The sequence below is a fragment of the Chiloscyllium punctatum genome, chromosome 40 (genome assembly GCF_047496795.1).
Source record: "Chiloscyllium punctatum isolate Juve2018m chromosome 40, sChiPun1.3, whole genome shotgun sequence".
Lineage (NCBI taxonomy): Eukaryota > Metazoa > Chordata > Chondrichthyes > Orectolobiformes > Hemiscylliidae > Chiloscyllium > Chiloscyllium punctatum.
In genome coordinates this window covers 58735980-58751505 of record NC_092778.1, presented here as the reverse complement: position 1 = coordinate 58751505, position 15526 = coordinate 58735980, and the positions used below count along the sequence as shown (strand labels likewise).

The 15526-nt window shown below is 38.0% G+C and overlaps 1 protein-coding gene across 1 annotated transcript in view; it reads left to right on the top strand.

Annotated features, from left to right (window-relative positions):
• emp2 (epithelial membrane protein 2) overlaps window positions 1-4028 on the top strand; it is a 45534-nt gene extending 41506 nt beyond the window's left edge. The window contains exon 5 of the mRNA XM_072560005.1: window positions 74-4028. Coding sequence (XP_072416106.1) covers window positions 74-246 — 173 coding nt within the window. The 3' untranslated portion in view covers window positions 247-4028. The remainder of the gene's footprint in view (window positions 1-73) is intronic.
• Window positions 4029-15526: the final 11498 nt, after the last annotated feature.

Below are 15526 nucleotides of genomic sequence, written 5' to 3'. Positions count from 1 at the left end.
GATTCTTTTGAAAGTGTAGAGTTCTGTATCTCAGAATGACTTGTATTAACTTTTTAAATTTTTGCTTTCTCAGGTCTCTGTGTAATGATTGCAGCCTCCATTTATACAAACCAGCAAGAAACCTTCCATACTACTTTTACCCTAAATTCAGGAAATTACGGATACTCTTACATTCTAGCTTGGATCGCTTTTGCGTTCACTCTGATCAGCGGTGTGATGTATATTGTTTTACGGAAACGTAAATAAGAGGTTTACCTTGTTCTAAATCCTCCTGTATACATCACTACAGAAATGACTTCTGGATGATAGCATCAGTCCCTTGCAAACAAAGCCCATCTGTACAGTGACTGTCAGATTAAGGAAACCCCAAATAATAGTTAATTCCACACTTTCGAATCCTTATTAATTGCAAATTCTCAACCTGTTTGCCACAGTATTTAGAAAAATCAAAATCCACATTTGTCAACAACAAGGTACAGCTGCAAGTTTTCTTTTGTCAGTGATGAGCAGTTTTTGTATTATTATCCTATGTTCATTCATCTTGTTTGTTCATGTTCATAGAGCAGCTGGTTTAAGCACTTCAGTCTCCACAAACTAGCTAGTTTAGTTTTTAAACTGGTGATTTTTTTTAAAACCCTGTCTCGAATTAAACCTTTCCCAAAGTTGGTCTGTTTTTATTCTATGATCCCATTTAGTTCTCAAAAATGTGACATTTTCACAATTCTTTAAAACGATATGTCACAAAATGAATTTAGTTATCCTGAAAAGCGTCGCCAAGACGGAATATGATCCTTTTCAGAGGTACATTATTGCTTTTTTATAAACCCAAGAACTGTACCATATGGTATCTACTGGGACAGTGTATTTTCTTCAATGTTGCCTTAAATGTGTAAAAACGTTTTGTTAAAAAAAAAATTCAAAAGAAACATCTGATACTTTTTTGTACAGTTAGAGAATTATGTGGATTTGGTTCCTTTAAAAAAAAATTCAAACAAAAATAATTTTGAAAACTACAATGTTTAAAGAAGGTGCCACTTTTAAAAAATTGAATGAATGTTTGTTCGTTCATAGAAGCTCATAAATAGTACAGTGCCAAACCTACATATGTCAAGAGCAACATATTTACCATCACATCAAACTGGATCTAATAATATGTGCCTACATTAAATACTGACATTGAGTGTTTTTTAAAAAACAATACACTGCATATAATATGATTCAAATATGATCTAATTTTTGGATTAGACTAAATCATTTAGATTTTAATTATTTTCTTTCACCCAAGAATCAAAACTTAAACCATTATCCCCCAAGAACTATTCAATTTGCCTTTTTGCTCTTGAATCTGGACAATATTTAAAATCTAAAACAAATGCTTCTGAGTCTACAATGTTGAAAACCAAATAAAATTGATGTCTGGGTCTGTTTGTACTTTTTTATTCATTAATATAATACAAGCCATCTGTTGCAGTGTAAATTGCTGGAAACAGGCATTTGCTATTCTGAGTACTATTTCATTCTAAAACAGGACAATTGATTTAAAAAGTTGTCTTCAGATCAAACTTTTGGTTTTGATATAAGTAGGTGCCTTTTTTTTTTGTTGCCAATAAGTATGATTGGAACTCTTTGTAACCCAGCCCTTCTGCAATTCATGGCACCAGACTAATTAAGAAAATCTTCATGTTTCTGATGTGCAGATGTGGTTGATAATCTGAGCGTCTCCTGCTCTTTGAGCTTGACATGAAACTTTTTAAAGTTTTATTTTTATGCATTAATCTGCTGAAAAATGTCTCCAGCCTCACATGATTCTGTTATGGATATTCTGCCACTGAAATAAACTTTTGCATTCTACACTTCACTTCAGTAATCAGACTACTTCAAAGCCATGGACTCTTATGGCACAGTGATAGTGTCCCTAGCTCTATACCAGAAGATCCAGGTTCAAATCTGACCTGCCTAGAGGTGCCAAAATGTATGGAGCAGGTTCATTGAAAGTAACTACTGCAAGGCCATCAATGCAAATAAAGTACTTAAACTGAACTAAACTCTGTCATCATGACTTTTCCCCTACTTTAAAGCTAAAAGATATTTCCAGAAACTAAATGATATGCTCTTGACATGAGAAATTTCTGTCTTCACGTTTATGGGAAACAGAAGCTACTGCTGTTGAGGAATACTCAAATTCAGTATTTGTAAGTTTGTCAAGTTGGTGTTATTTGTTTTTATACCCTGACTATCAGAAGAACATTAGATTACAAAGATTCTTAAATCTAAATGATAGAACAAGGTTCACCATTTGAGTGCTTTTAAGATGTTGACCTCTTATCCCTGTACCTGTTTGCTAACTGGAGAGCAAGCATCAATGTAATCGAAAATAACAATTGCACTGAAACTTAGCAATCAACCTCCTGACAAAGGAGTGTTTCATCTTTCTCAAAAAAAAATTCCTAGCCCAGAAGTGTTTTTTTTTATTTCCAGATAACCAGTTTTAAATTTTAAAAAACAAACCCTAATAGCTCATGTAGGAAATGCCACTACAGGTTCCGCATTAAGAAGTGTGACTACCATTGCAGTGCTGTAGAATGGGGTTGGAACAGATGCTAGTGGCTTCAAGTGGCAGCAGGATGGTACTGTCAAATGGCTTGTTAATGTTTTAAGTTTTTTTTCCTTTTTTCTTAAATCCTAGTGCCTAGTGAAATATGGTTTTGTATTGTTTTGCAAGTGTAGCTCTATTGATACTACAGCAAGCAACTTTCTTTCATTATGAAATGTTGGGGTTACATCTTTTTCAGTGGTCTATGGATACAAGGAAATAGGTAAATTGTTTACTGTTGTACAGTTACATAAGGTTAGGGAGGGTATCGCAGGCTTTCATAAATGAGGATCAAATATTAAGTCCCAATCCATGAGCAATGAAATAAAAGAAGTGTTAACTTGCTAATCATTTGTTATTTAAAGAAATGTATACATCTCCAAACAGAATTTGCAAGTTCTACTTGTACAAGATCTTTATCCAGACGCTGTAGCTTCAGAGCTTAATATCCAAAAATAATGATATGCCCACTGGTTACGAAGTTAGCATTTTCTCTAATGTAGTATCTTGAGGTATTGTTTTTATAACCAATATGTATTTATTGCATGCAAACTCATTGTTAATGCTTTTACTCTAATAGTATTGTACACAGTTAAACAAATTATAAAACTCAAATGCCCAGTAGAAATTTGCATTTCAAAATATTCATTCGATACATTGTGTATAATAAATATAGTTTATCTAATACGTTGACATATAGGCTGTTGTCCTTTTCCTGCCTAAATTATCAGCCACAGATGGGGATCAAAACTTTTGAGATTAGAGAACGTTATTCTAAATAGATTTGTGCATATTCAGTCATGTTGGATTGTAAGGAACACAATGCATGTATTTTTGAGTTTTAGCATTTGGCCATTACTCAAGTCAAATTAATTGCTGCCATTTAGTGACAACATGAGTTATTGTTCATATGTTCGCCACACATTTGAATCTCTCTCCACAAATAGTTTAACAGTGGGTTTATGATTTGAAATCCGAACTAATTTCTGAAAATGATAGGCATATTTGTTTATTTCTACTGTAACAAAGATTCCACTATAAAGACCAGTTGAAATATAGACTTCCAGGGCAACTGTCCTTAAGTAAATCTATGGTTATCCAGGATCCTACTGTATGCTACAGAAATCTAAATTCCTATTCAAAACTGTTTGGGGATTTCTTCTTTTGGATGACATCTGCAGTATTGCTTAGTATTTAGTACTTTCAAAGACATTTAGAAAACATTGTAAACTCTTCCCCAGTTATGTATACGTTTTATTGAAAGCTAAGCCCCTTAACACTACTTGGACTCTTTCTCCTGGTAATTTTTTTTTTTGTTTTGATCTCATGATTCAACATCTTTTTAATAAAGGCTGTGTTTGTAATGAAAACTAAAATAAGAAATGGTTATTAATTCTGTATTTTGTATGTAATAAAGTATCCACCTAGTAAATCACTGACAGGATTGTATTGTATGGAAGCATCTGAATAGACAGTGTACAGTGAGATACACCCAGCTTGTTTGCATACCTACCACAATGCAAATAGTCAAATAAGAGACTAAATCAAGGTTCAATACATTGATAATGCCCCTATGATGATCATCCTGCTATCGAAGGAACTACATCAGAATCTGACCTATGATCAAATACAAACTTTCTTGGCTATATTAAATAAATGTAGTTAGTGTCGTAAAGAAACACCGGGTCTAAGGAGAGAGATCACTTTCAGAACTGAAGGGGGCTGGAATAGGATGGATTTTATGTTGTTGGCAAAGTAAGGAGAGGAGTCAAATTGAACAACTTGTGAGGGTGCCCTGAGCAAAAGACAAAGAGAATGCTAATGATTGTAATGGCGAAATGCAGATACCAAATACATGTTTCTGATAGGTCTCAATAGTCATAGAGTCATAGAGATGTACAGCATGAAAACAGACCCTTCGGTCCAACCCGTCCATAAGTTCGCTTTGCTAAGAGCAAACCCATGCAAATGGTTGGTGGAAGGGAGTGTTCCTGACCTGATGTTATTGAATTCAACTATTTTCCAGCCTTCAGGCCTCAACAATAAGTAGAAAATAAGGTGCTGTTCCTCCAGCTTGTGTTGGGATTTGCTGGAATGTTGCCATAGGCCTGGGACAGAAATGCTAACACTGTAGCAAGATGATGTATTGAAAAGGCAAATAACTGTAGGCTTATTCTTAGAATGGAGTGGAGGTTTTCTGCAATTATCCCTGCCTGCATTTGGTCTTATCAGTGTAGAGTAGATTGCACCATGATCAGCAAATACAACAGATTAGACTGAGAGACCAGTGCATAATTGCTGCTTCACCCTGGAAGTGTGTTGTGGTCTTTGAAAGTGAGGAAGGAAAAGGTAATTGGGCAACTGTTACACCATCTGCAATTACCTAGGCAACTACCATTGTGGAGGAGGGAGAAAGAGACCTCAGTTGAGAATAAAGAGGACAAGTCTGAGGCACTCTTTGGAAGTTGGCGCTATTGAAATAGAGGTGATGGAGACACAGGCACTGGGAGAATGGAATAGAGTCCTCACAATAAGTGAGGAAGCATAGTTAAGGTAACTATGGGAGGAGGTAGGTTTGTAATGGATATTTGTGGACAGCCTACTTCCAGAAATGGTAACATGTTATGGAAGGGGAGGTGAAGGTGAGGGAAGAATGCAAATTGTTTTGCTTTCAACCTGATGAGAGCGAGAATCAGTACCAATAATTATATTGTACATCAATGAAAGAATTGTGGGAGGATTGAAATGAGGAATGGTCCACCATCCCTATAGGGAACTGATATAACTGGGACATGTGCATATCCTTCGACTTGGTGAAAGTGAGTGAAGTTACAGGCAAAGTTGTTCAAAGTGACGAGCTCAGCCAGGCGAAGGAGGATAATGGTGAATGGGAAATGTTCAAGTTTCCTGTGTTATGGACCAGACCAAAACTCTTCAAAATCTATAAAGAAGGTAGCCTGGACCCGAACTTTTTGTTATATTTTAAAGGTGCTATGTTTAAGGTGTTGTTCCAAATGCAATTCAATTGGGCAAACTACTTGACTTTAAGTAAAACATGCTATTTTAACCATAGTGTAAAAATACGGACAATAAATGTGGCTTAACTGTAACTCTAACAGTGCATAACAAAATAAGTAACTACTACTAGTTAACTGATCCAATATAGTAATATCCCATAAACACACCCTTGGCAAAGGCAAATTCAGTAAAATAGATTGTCTCACATGCAATTCCAGCAGCAAGAAGAGAACCCCAGCTTTTAGCTGTGTAACAGAGAGAACTAAGACCAGCAACTGCTGAAAGCTAAAACTAAAAATTCTGGTTTTGTGGGAGCTTGACCCCACCCATTCAGGCTGCTTCTAATGTTCCAACTTTTTAAACCAAAAACCAAATACTTCACAAGTTGTTTATTTGTTTTGCAGCTCTGTCTCAAACTTCCTTCATTTAAAAGAAAATGAAAATAATTCTCTTGAAGCCATAGTATTGTTACATCCCTTTTTCTAAAAAAAAAGCTATCAATATACAAAGATGGTTTCATTTTTAAAATCCCTTAGCCTCTCACTATTCGCACACTACAATACATATAACTTAAGCACACAAACTATTTACTATCACAGTCTATTTTCATCCATTTTTTCCTGCCACTGAACTCCTCCGTCTTCCTTCATCAAAGTTGCAACAACTCGTTGGCAATTACCTTCTCTTGTCCTACTGCATGTATAATTTTAAAATTGAATGGCTGCAATAGTAAGCTGCATCTAAACAGTCTGGAATTTTTGTCCTTAAGTTTTTCCAAGAACTTTTAAGAGATTGATCAATATATACAATTTGTCTCAAACATGGGTAGCTCAGTGGTTAGCATTGCTGCCTCACAGGGACCCAAGTTCCAATCTACCCTTGGGTGACTATAGATTTTACACATTCTTGCCCATGTCTGTGTGCATTTCCTCTGGATGATTTAGTTTCCTCCAACAATCCAAATATGTGCACATTAGGTGGATTGGCCATGCTAAATAATCCTATACATTGTGGACATACAAGCTAGGTGGTTAGCCATGGGCAATGTAGGGTTACAGGGATGGGATGGGTCAGGGTGGGATGCTCTTTGGAGGGTTTGTGTGGACTTGATGGGCCAAATGGCTGGCTTCCACCCTGTAGAAATTCTATGATATTACTCGAAATATAAACGTTGCAATACCAGCATGAAACTCAAGGTCTTCTCAATTGTAAAATATTCTATATGATGATTGTCAGGTCTTCTGGAAAAATACCTGACAGGTTTTTATATCTTGTTTTCTCCTTGCAAGAGTATAGTGTCGACACCCACATCACTTGCATCGATGGTCTCTTTGAATGGCCTTGTCTAATTAGGTGTGGCCAACACTCGAGCAGTGGTTAACACAGCTTTCAGGCTGTCAAATGCTTTCTGACATGCTTCTGTTCACAGACATTTCCTGCACTTCTTCAACAAGTTAGTCAGTGGAGTGACCGCATTGTTAAAATGAACTTCCGATAAAAGCCACTTAATCCCAGGAATCATAGTACTTCCCTCTTTGTTGATGGCATGGGAAAGTCCCCAATAACTGTTTTCACATTCCATGTTTTCACAGTCCATATCCAATAACATGACCCAGGAACATGACTTAGGCTTTTGCGAACTCACCCTCAGCCAGATTTATCACTAAGCCAACCTCCCAATGTCGATTGAACAACTCTGATAGATGCTCCAAATGTAGCTTCCATCTGTGACTAAAAATCACCAGATCGTCAATGTACCTCACACAACTGGGTGATCCTGAAATGACTTTATTGGTTAGTCTTTGAAATGTGGCTGGTGCATTTTTAATACTAAATGGCACGATTTTAAACTGGTACAGTTCATTTGGCATCACAAAAACCAAAATTTCTTAAGCTCTTTTGGATAAAGGTACGTCTGAGGTCACTATTTTCTGAGTAAGTCCAACTTTGAAATATAAGTTGCTTGACCCACCTTCTCAATATAGTCTTCCAAATGTGGAATAGAATATGAATTAGACTTTGTAACTGCATTGATTTTGTGATAGTACGCACATAATTGTTGGGTACCATCTGGTTTTGGCACCATTACTATGGGTGAGCGCCAGTCACTAGAACTCACTTCGATTATGTTGTCTTTAATCATGTGTTCAACTTGTTTTTGAAGTTGTGCCAACTTTAGAAGGTTAAGTCTATAAAAATGTCACTCGATCAGAACTTTTCCTATACCTCATTCATGTATAATTAGATTAATACTGCCCAGCTTAATTTCCATGCATCTCCCATGTGATTGTAATAAGTCTTGAAGGTCATTTAGATTTTCCTCTGGAAGTTAACTCAGTAATTTATCCCAGTTTTTGAAAATGTTCTTATTGTTCAAACTAATTAGGGGAATGTTCAATTCAGAATCATTGAACTTTATTCTTCATTCTGTGTTGCAACCAGTTACACATTCCCCTTTTACTTTTGTTCCCTGTCAAAATACCCTTTTGAGCATATTCAGATCTCACACTCTGAGGTTTCTTTCTCTGGCATTATCAAATTAAATAGTTCACCTAACTCCATCTTCTTTTGATTTGATATGACCTACTAAACCTTGCATTTAAAAGTTCACCTACCACTGGGAGTAACACTAACACTTTATCTCCACTAGCAAAATTAAGAATTTTTGATTTCTTATCTGCTTCCTGTTTCATCACATACTTTGCTACTTTCAAATGCTGTCTGGCCAACTCTTTCTACTTAATCTTGCTTAAATTGTGACACATAATCCAAATATGTAGTCTCTGAAATCTTACTCACTAGTTTCTCCTTAATTAATTTCAGTGGTCCTCTCACCTCATGCCCAAAACTTATTTCAAATGGAATGAATTTAGTTGATTCATTAGGTGCATCCCTAATTGCAAATATTACAAATGGAATTCCTTTATCTCAATCCTTTTGGATAGTCTCCTTTTGGAAATATGCCCTCAACCTGCTCTTTAAAGTTTGATGCCACCATTCTAATACTCCCTGTGGTTCTGGATGGTACGCAGTGGATTTGAACTGTCTTAATCCTAAATTTAGATTAGATTCCCTACAGCATGAAAACAGGCCCTTCAGCCCAACAAGTCCACACCGACCCTCCAAGAGTAACCCACCCAGACTTTTCCATGACTAATGCATCTAACACTATGGGCAATTTAGCATGGCCAATTCACCTGACCTGCACATCTTTGGACTGTGGGAGGAAACTGAAGCACCCAGAGGAAACCCATGCAACTCTGGGAAAATCTGCAAATTCCACACAGACAGTCGCCCGAGGCCGGAATCGAACATGGGTCCCTGGTGCTGTGAGGCAACAGTGATAACTACTGAGCCACTGTGTCACCCTAAAGTTATCCACAATTTCCTTGAATAATTTTGATGTAAAGTTTGATCTTTGGTCTGATTACATTTCTTGGGTAAAACGTAATTAATGAAAATTTTGAATAACTCTTATACAATCCCTTTAGCCGTGATACTGCATAATGAAATTGCCTCTGGAAATCTAGTAGACACATCCATTATAGTCAATGAATACCAATTCTCACTTTTTGTTTTAGGTAAGGGTCCTTCGCAATCAATTAACACTCTTGTAAAGGGCCTAAGATTTTCCAGTTACCTGACATGAATGACATGTCTGGCAAATTCAACCACATCCTTATGCAGTCCAGGCCAATATAAGTGTTATGTTTTGGCGTGCATTTTCCTTACCCCCGACTGACCCCCTATTGGTAATTCATGTGCTACTTACAACATACCCTTCTCTCATCCACTGGCAATGCAAGTTGATGAATGTCTGCCCATTTCTCACCTGCCTGAAATACGTGATGGTTTCCATTTCCTCAGCGAGACTTCATTTCTAAGGTAGTAACATTCTGGGATACACTCAGATTTTTCTTCTGAGTATGGTTTTTGATACACCTGCTTTTTCATCTTTCTATTGTAATTCAGCTAATTTCTTTGATCTAAAAATATCAACTTTGTCCTCCACCTGTTCTTGTTTTCTTTCAACCATTGATCAAGCATGGTCTCTGATAATCAAACTTCGACTTCCTTTATTCCTTGATTTCTCCTCTTGCTTCGACCCATGGCTTTTACAGTCAGGAAAGATCCCAGGATATGCTTCCTGTAACATGTCACTTGATTGATTTTTCACTGGCTTTTCAAGCACAGAATGCATCACTCCCACCGATGATCCAGCTCTATCATTACTGAGGTTAAACTGTATTTCTGGAACTGAGAGTTTCTCTATTACTCTGACCACTATTTCACCACTTTTCACCAGCCTCTCCAACCTCACTTTACACAATGGAACACTGCTCTCCACCATATTTCTACTTTTTCTGGCAATGCTCCTGCTGAATTACATATCTCCTTATCTCTCAACATCAAAGATTGAATTCCTTCTGTATGTCTTCAAATTTTAATTTCTTTACCTGCTCTTCCTCACGTGACTAAACCTTACCCATACAAGTACATTTTTAAAGAGATCTGGCACTTCCTTCTCAACCAACCCCTGACCAGGTTGTACATACTTTTGTGGCTTTTTTAGGTTCCACTGTGCTTTCCTTTATCATCTCAATAAAACTCACTGGCTTATCCTATTTTCCTACATCTGTCTTCCCAAAAGCTTTTTCAAACACTGCGACTTCATGTGGCCCACTTTATTACAGTGAACGCACCTTAACTTTTTAACTTCTGTTTTCCCCTCATGGGTTCCCTTTTAACCTATGATAGACTATCTTTAGTTATGGTTGTAAGTTTGGTCGCTGAGCTGGAAGGTTTGTTTTCAGGCGTTTTGTCACTGTACTAGGTAACATCAGTGAGCCTCTGGTGAAGCACTTTGACCAGGACAAAACAAAACAGGAAAAAAAAAGTGGTGTCCTTCATCATCTGTATGAGATGAGGAAGAACACCACTTTGACTGGGACAACACATCCATCTTAGGACAAGCCAAACAGAGTCATGCACAAGACTTCATGGAAGCATGGCACTCCAACCGGAGCTCTGTCAACAAACACTTTGATTTAGACCCATCTACCACCCCCGAGAAAAGACATCACCAACCCAAGGAAACCTAAACACGTAACTGGAAAGCTGGACATAACAGCAGCGCCTCACCAGAGGTTAACTGATGATGTTAGTGTATGGTGACGAAACTTCTGAAGATGAACCTTCCAGCTCATCGAGCAAGCCTACATCCAGAACCTCAACCTGAGCTACAAATCTTCTCAAAACTTATAAACTATCTTCAGTATCTTCAATGAGATCTACATTTCCCCCTCTATCTGAGGATTTCTCCTTTCCCCACTTTCTATCTCTCACAATTGAAATTGATATCGGAAGCCAAACTTTGAATTATGAACTGGCTCATTATTATCGCAACAGCTTTTTTTTAATAGATATTTTTATTAGAAATTTAACATTTTTACAAGTTTACAAAAATAAACAAAATTCTCAAGTACAAACATTGATGTACAATTAAATCTTAAATATATAATAACCAAAATTTAACAAAATAAAAATACCGAGAAAAATAAACAAAACTCAACTAACTACTAATCTAACCTACAACTAACCAGAGTATATATTTAAGTCTCTTACATTATTCAAATAAGAGAAAGAGAAAAAAAAACAACAGCGGATATCATAGAAATTGGATAGTGAGATACATGCTCGGAATGTGTTAACATCAAATGTAACAAAACCCGTATTCGTGCGGGATTCCTCTCCCAAGGGGCCCCGGACCAGTCAGGTTGTAATCTCAATTAAATAAAAGCCCTTGTTAGGATAGCCGAAATATCTGTATTCATATAATTCAAGAAGGGCTGCCATATTTTATAAAATAATTCGGTCTTTCGGTGCACCATATTTGTAAGGAAGTCAAGGGGAATACATTCTATAATTAATCTGTGCCAGTTTGAAAGTCCAGGGGGGCCCTCAGCCACCCAGTTTACCAAAATATTTTTCCTTGCACAGAAAGAGAGAATAGAAAATAGTCTCTTCCCATGCATGTCCAGGGAGGATAAGTTCGAAAAGCCCAAAAGGCTTCCGTTCCTAAAATGTCTGTCAGGGCACTTCCTACTTTAGTCCAGTATCTATGGATCTTATGACAGGTCCATAGACAATGTACAAGAGTGCCCACCTCTATTTTACATTGCCCCTGCCTTAAATTTTGCCAGTCGATCCGGTGCTATATGAGCCCTATGAAGTATCTTCAGCTGGATAGCCTGAGTTCTGTTACAAATGGTGATTCTTATGGCATTTTCCCAAATGTCATTCCACATTTCTATAGAGATTTCTAGTCCCAATTCCTGATCCCATGTTTTAAGCAGATTGTCCATATCTCCCGTTACTTCATCATGTAGTAAATGATAAATAGTACTGATGGAGGATACCTCATTGGTTGTAGTACTCTACATTCTCTATCTGATTTATAAAGACTATCTAATAACGTCGTCTCCTTCTGTATATAGTCTTGAATTTGGAAGTATCGATAGAGGTCTCCATTAGGTAATCCGAATTTCTGACACAGCTGTTCAAAAGACATCAGGACCCCATCTTTAAATAGGTCCCCTAGACATGAGATACCCCTGGATCTCCAGAGTTTAAAAGTGGCGTCTGTAAATCCGGTTGGAATCCCCATGCTCCCACTATCGGCGCATAGGGGGATGTTTTATGTGAGTTGCCCTCATTTTGCCGCATTATATTCCAAGCTTTAATTGTATTTAGTATTATAGGGTTTTTACAGTAATCCGTAATGATTTTCCTCTTGTCTGAAAATAAGTGGGCATTTTACTTAAGATGTCCAGCCAGATTGATTGTGGATCAAACAAGACCCAATCAGCTATGTAACTTAATAAGGAACTTAACTGATATTTCCTAAAATCTGGGAAGTCCAATCCTCCCCTTGCCTGTGGAAGCTGTAGCTTCTTCAGCTTAATGAGGGGCCGTCTATGATTCCAGATAAAGGAACCCAACCAGCCATATAATTTACGTAGTGCCAGCCTTGGCAGCATCACCGGAAGCATTCTCATAGGGTATAGGAGATGGGGCAGGACATTCATTTTAATTAGTGCTATTCTACCCAGCCAGGAAATTGGAAGGTCTTCCCATCGCTGGAGGTCCTGCCTTATCCTTTCCAGTAAATGCACAAAGTTAGCCTTGTATAACTGACCAAATACTGGGGTAATAAAAATGCCTAAATATAAGTAACCCTCCAGGGACCAATGAAAGGGAAAATGGGATCCGTCCACAAAGTGGGGTATCATAGCAAGGCCACCCATTGGCATAGCCTCCAATTTTGAGAATTATCGCAACAGCTAATCTTGTAGTCTTAACTCACTGCTCTTCCACCAGAAGTGAATTTTTGAATTCCTCCAAAATAATCACGTAAGAGTGTCATATGTTTGATCTATTTTCAGTGTCCTCATCCACCGATCAAAATTACTTTGTTTGATCCTTTCAAACATGCATGTTTGACCAGGGTTCCTCCTTAGATTCTTAAAACGTTGTCTGTGGGCATCTGGTACTAGTCCATATGCGCTTCAGTTGGCTTTTTTTCACCTCATCATACTCACCAGATAACCCCTCTAATAGTAATGTAAATGCTTCACTAGCTCTACCTGCCAAATTTGTTTGAATCAGCAGTAGTTACATTTCTGGTCTACATTGATCTCCACCCCTATTTTGATACTCGGGACTCTTAAATTCAAGTACTATTGAAGATTAGAGGAGCTGGTTGGATTTTGGTGAACTTGTTCATTATTTGATGTTACCCAGATTTGGTGCCAGTGTCTTGTGAAAAGGAAGCTCTTTTAATAGCCCGAAAGTCGGGTGTGAATTCTATGCTTGGAAGCTAATTTCCACCTGAGTTGGACAATACTCCAAAGATCACACTTAAGGTTCTGCTTTTTAAGTTAGAGCTCAAGTCTTAACATCACCTCCCAGTTGGGTTTGTTCCGAAGAGGATCAGAAAAACTGGATTTATCCTGTCACTTTTCAAACCCTTCTCCAGCTGCTGTGAGGTATATTATCAATCCTGGAAGCAAGGAACAGCACATGTTTTCAGAGTATTGTGCTTGGCTGTCGAGAATGCTATGTATGATAGAGTTCACTATTACTACCTCTAATGTCCTCTTCTTCCTTCCCCATCCCAGACAACTTGAAAATAAATGGGGTGTATGACAAAGCTATGGCTTGGAGAGGTTATTTTGTCCTTTCATTTTTGTAGGAGAGATTGAATGAGAGGTGGAGAGCAATCTAAGGAAATAACCAGCTGGTGAGGTCTTGGTTTTTTTTAAAAGTTGGAACAAGTTGAAGCAGCCTGAATGGGTGTAGTTGAGCTCCTTGGATTTTAGTTTTAGCTTTCGGCAGTAGTTGCTGTTGGGATCTTGAAGAAATGAAAACTGTTCTTTCTTTCTCTCAGTAACAGCCAAAAGCAGGAGGATCTCTGCCTGCTATGGGAGTTACATATGAGACATTCTGTTTTGTGAATTTGTCTTTTTCCAAGCATGTGTTTATGGGATGTAATTGTGTTGGAACAGTTAATTAGTAATGGTTACTATATCTATTATTCTATTAAGTTTTCCAAACAAGTTAAGTTATTCCAATTCCTTCATTTGTTATAATTTAACTATCATAGAGTCATAGAGGTGTACAGCACAAAAACAGACCCTTCGGTCCAACCCGTCCATGCCAACCAGATATCCTAACTCAATCCAGTCCCACTTGACAGCACCCAGCCCATATCCCTCTAAACCATTCCTATTCATATACCCATCCAAATGCCTTTTAAATGTTGCAATTGTACCAGCTTCCACCACTTCCTCTGGCAGCTCATTCCATAAACGTACCACCCTCTGCGTGAAACGTTACCCCTTAGGTCTCTTTTATACCTTTCCCCTCTCACCCTAAACCTATGCCCTCTAGTTCTGGACTCCACCACCCTAGGGAAAAGACCTTGCCTATTTATCCTATCCATGCCCCTCATAATTTTATAAACCTCCATAAGGTCACCCCTCGGCCTCCGACACTCCAGGAAAGACAGCTCCAGCCTATTCAGCCTCTCCCTGTAGCTCAAATCCTCCAACCCTGGAAATATCCTTGTAAATCTTTACTGAACCCTTTCAAGTTTCACAACATCCTTCCAATAGGAAGGAGACCAGAATTCCATGCAATATTCCAAAAGTGGCCTAACCAATGTCCTGTACAGCTACAAGATGACCTCCCAACTCCTGTACTCAATGCTCTGACCAACAAAGGAAAGCATACCAAATAGTATGTTTTGCTTTAAATCTGACAGTTTGAATAATCAAATTGCATCTGGAATGCAACACATTCAATCTTTAATGTAAAAAAAACCTTGGGGTCTAGACTATCTTCTGAATATTTTTGGGGTGGTTTGTCTCATCCATAACAGATATCCCACAAGTCAACAAAATGCCTCAGAAAATTCAACCAATTGGAGAAACATCATCCATCCTGTAAGTAGAATGGACAGACTCTCCGAGGAGTAGGTCCTCAATCATTTTTGTCAGAGGTTGTGGGCTGTGCCGTGTATCGGGGGCCACACTTTTGCCAAATCCCCTGTCTTTTCCCAGTGGTCAGAGGCTGTGGCTTTTCTGGAGTTTGGGAGAACGTGTCTGCAAATGGAGTTGCAGGAGGGATGTTGCTACTACAAAGACTCAGGAAAGAAGACGGTGGCTGCAAGAGGAATGTGGGGAAGAGAAACAGGATGTAAGATGTTAAGAGGTGAGTCTGCAAGAGGAGAGTTGAGGGGGTGTAGGAGGAGATTGCAATTAGGAGAGTGGAAAGGGAGTGTACAAAAAAGCAAGAACAGTTTAAACTGGTCAACAAAATAATACTTCGTTAACTGGAAGCTGGGAAAACATG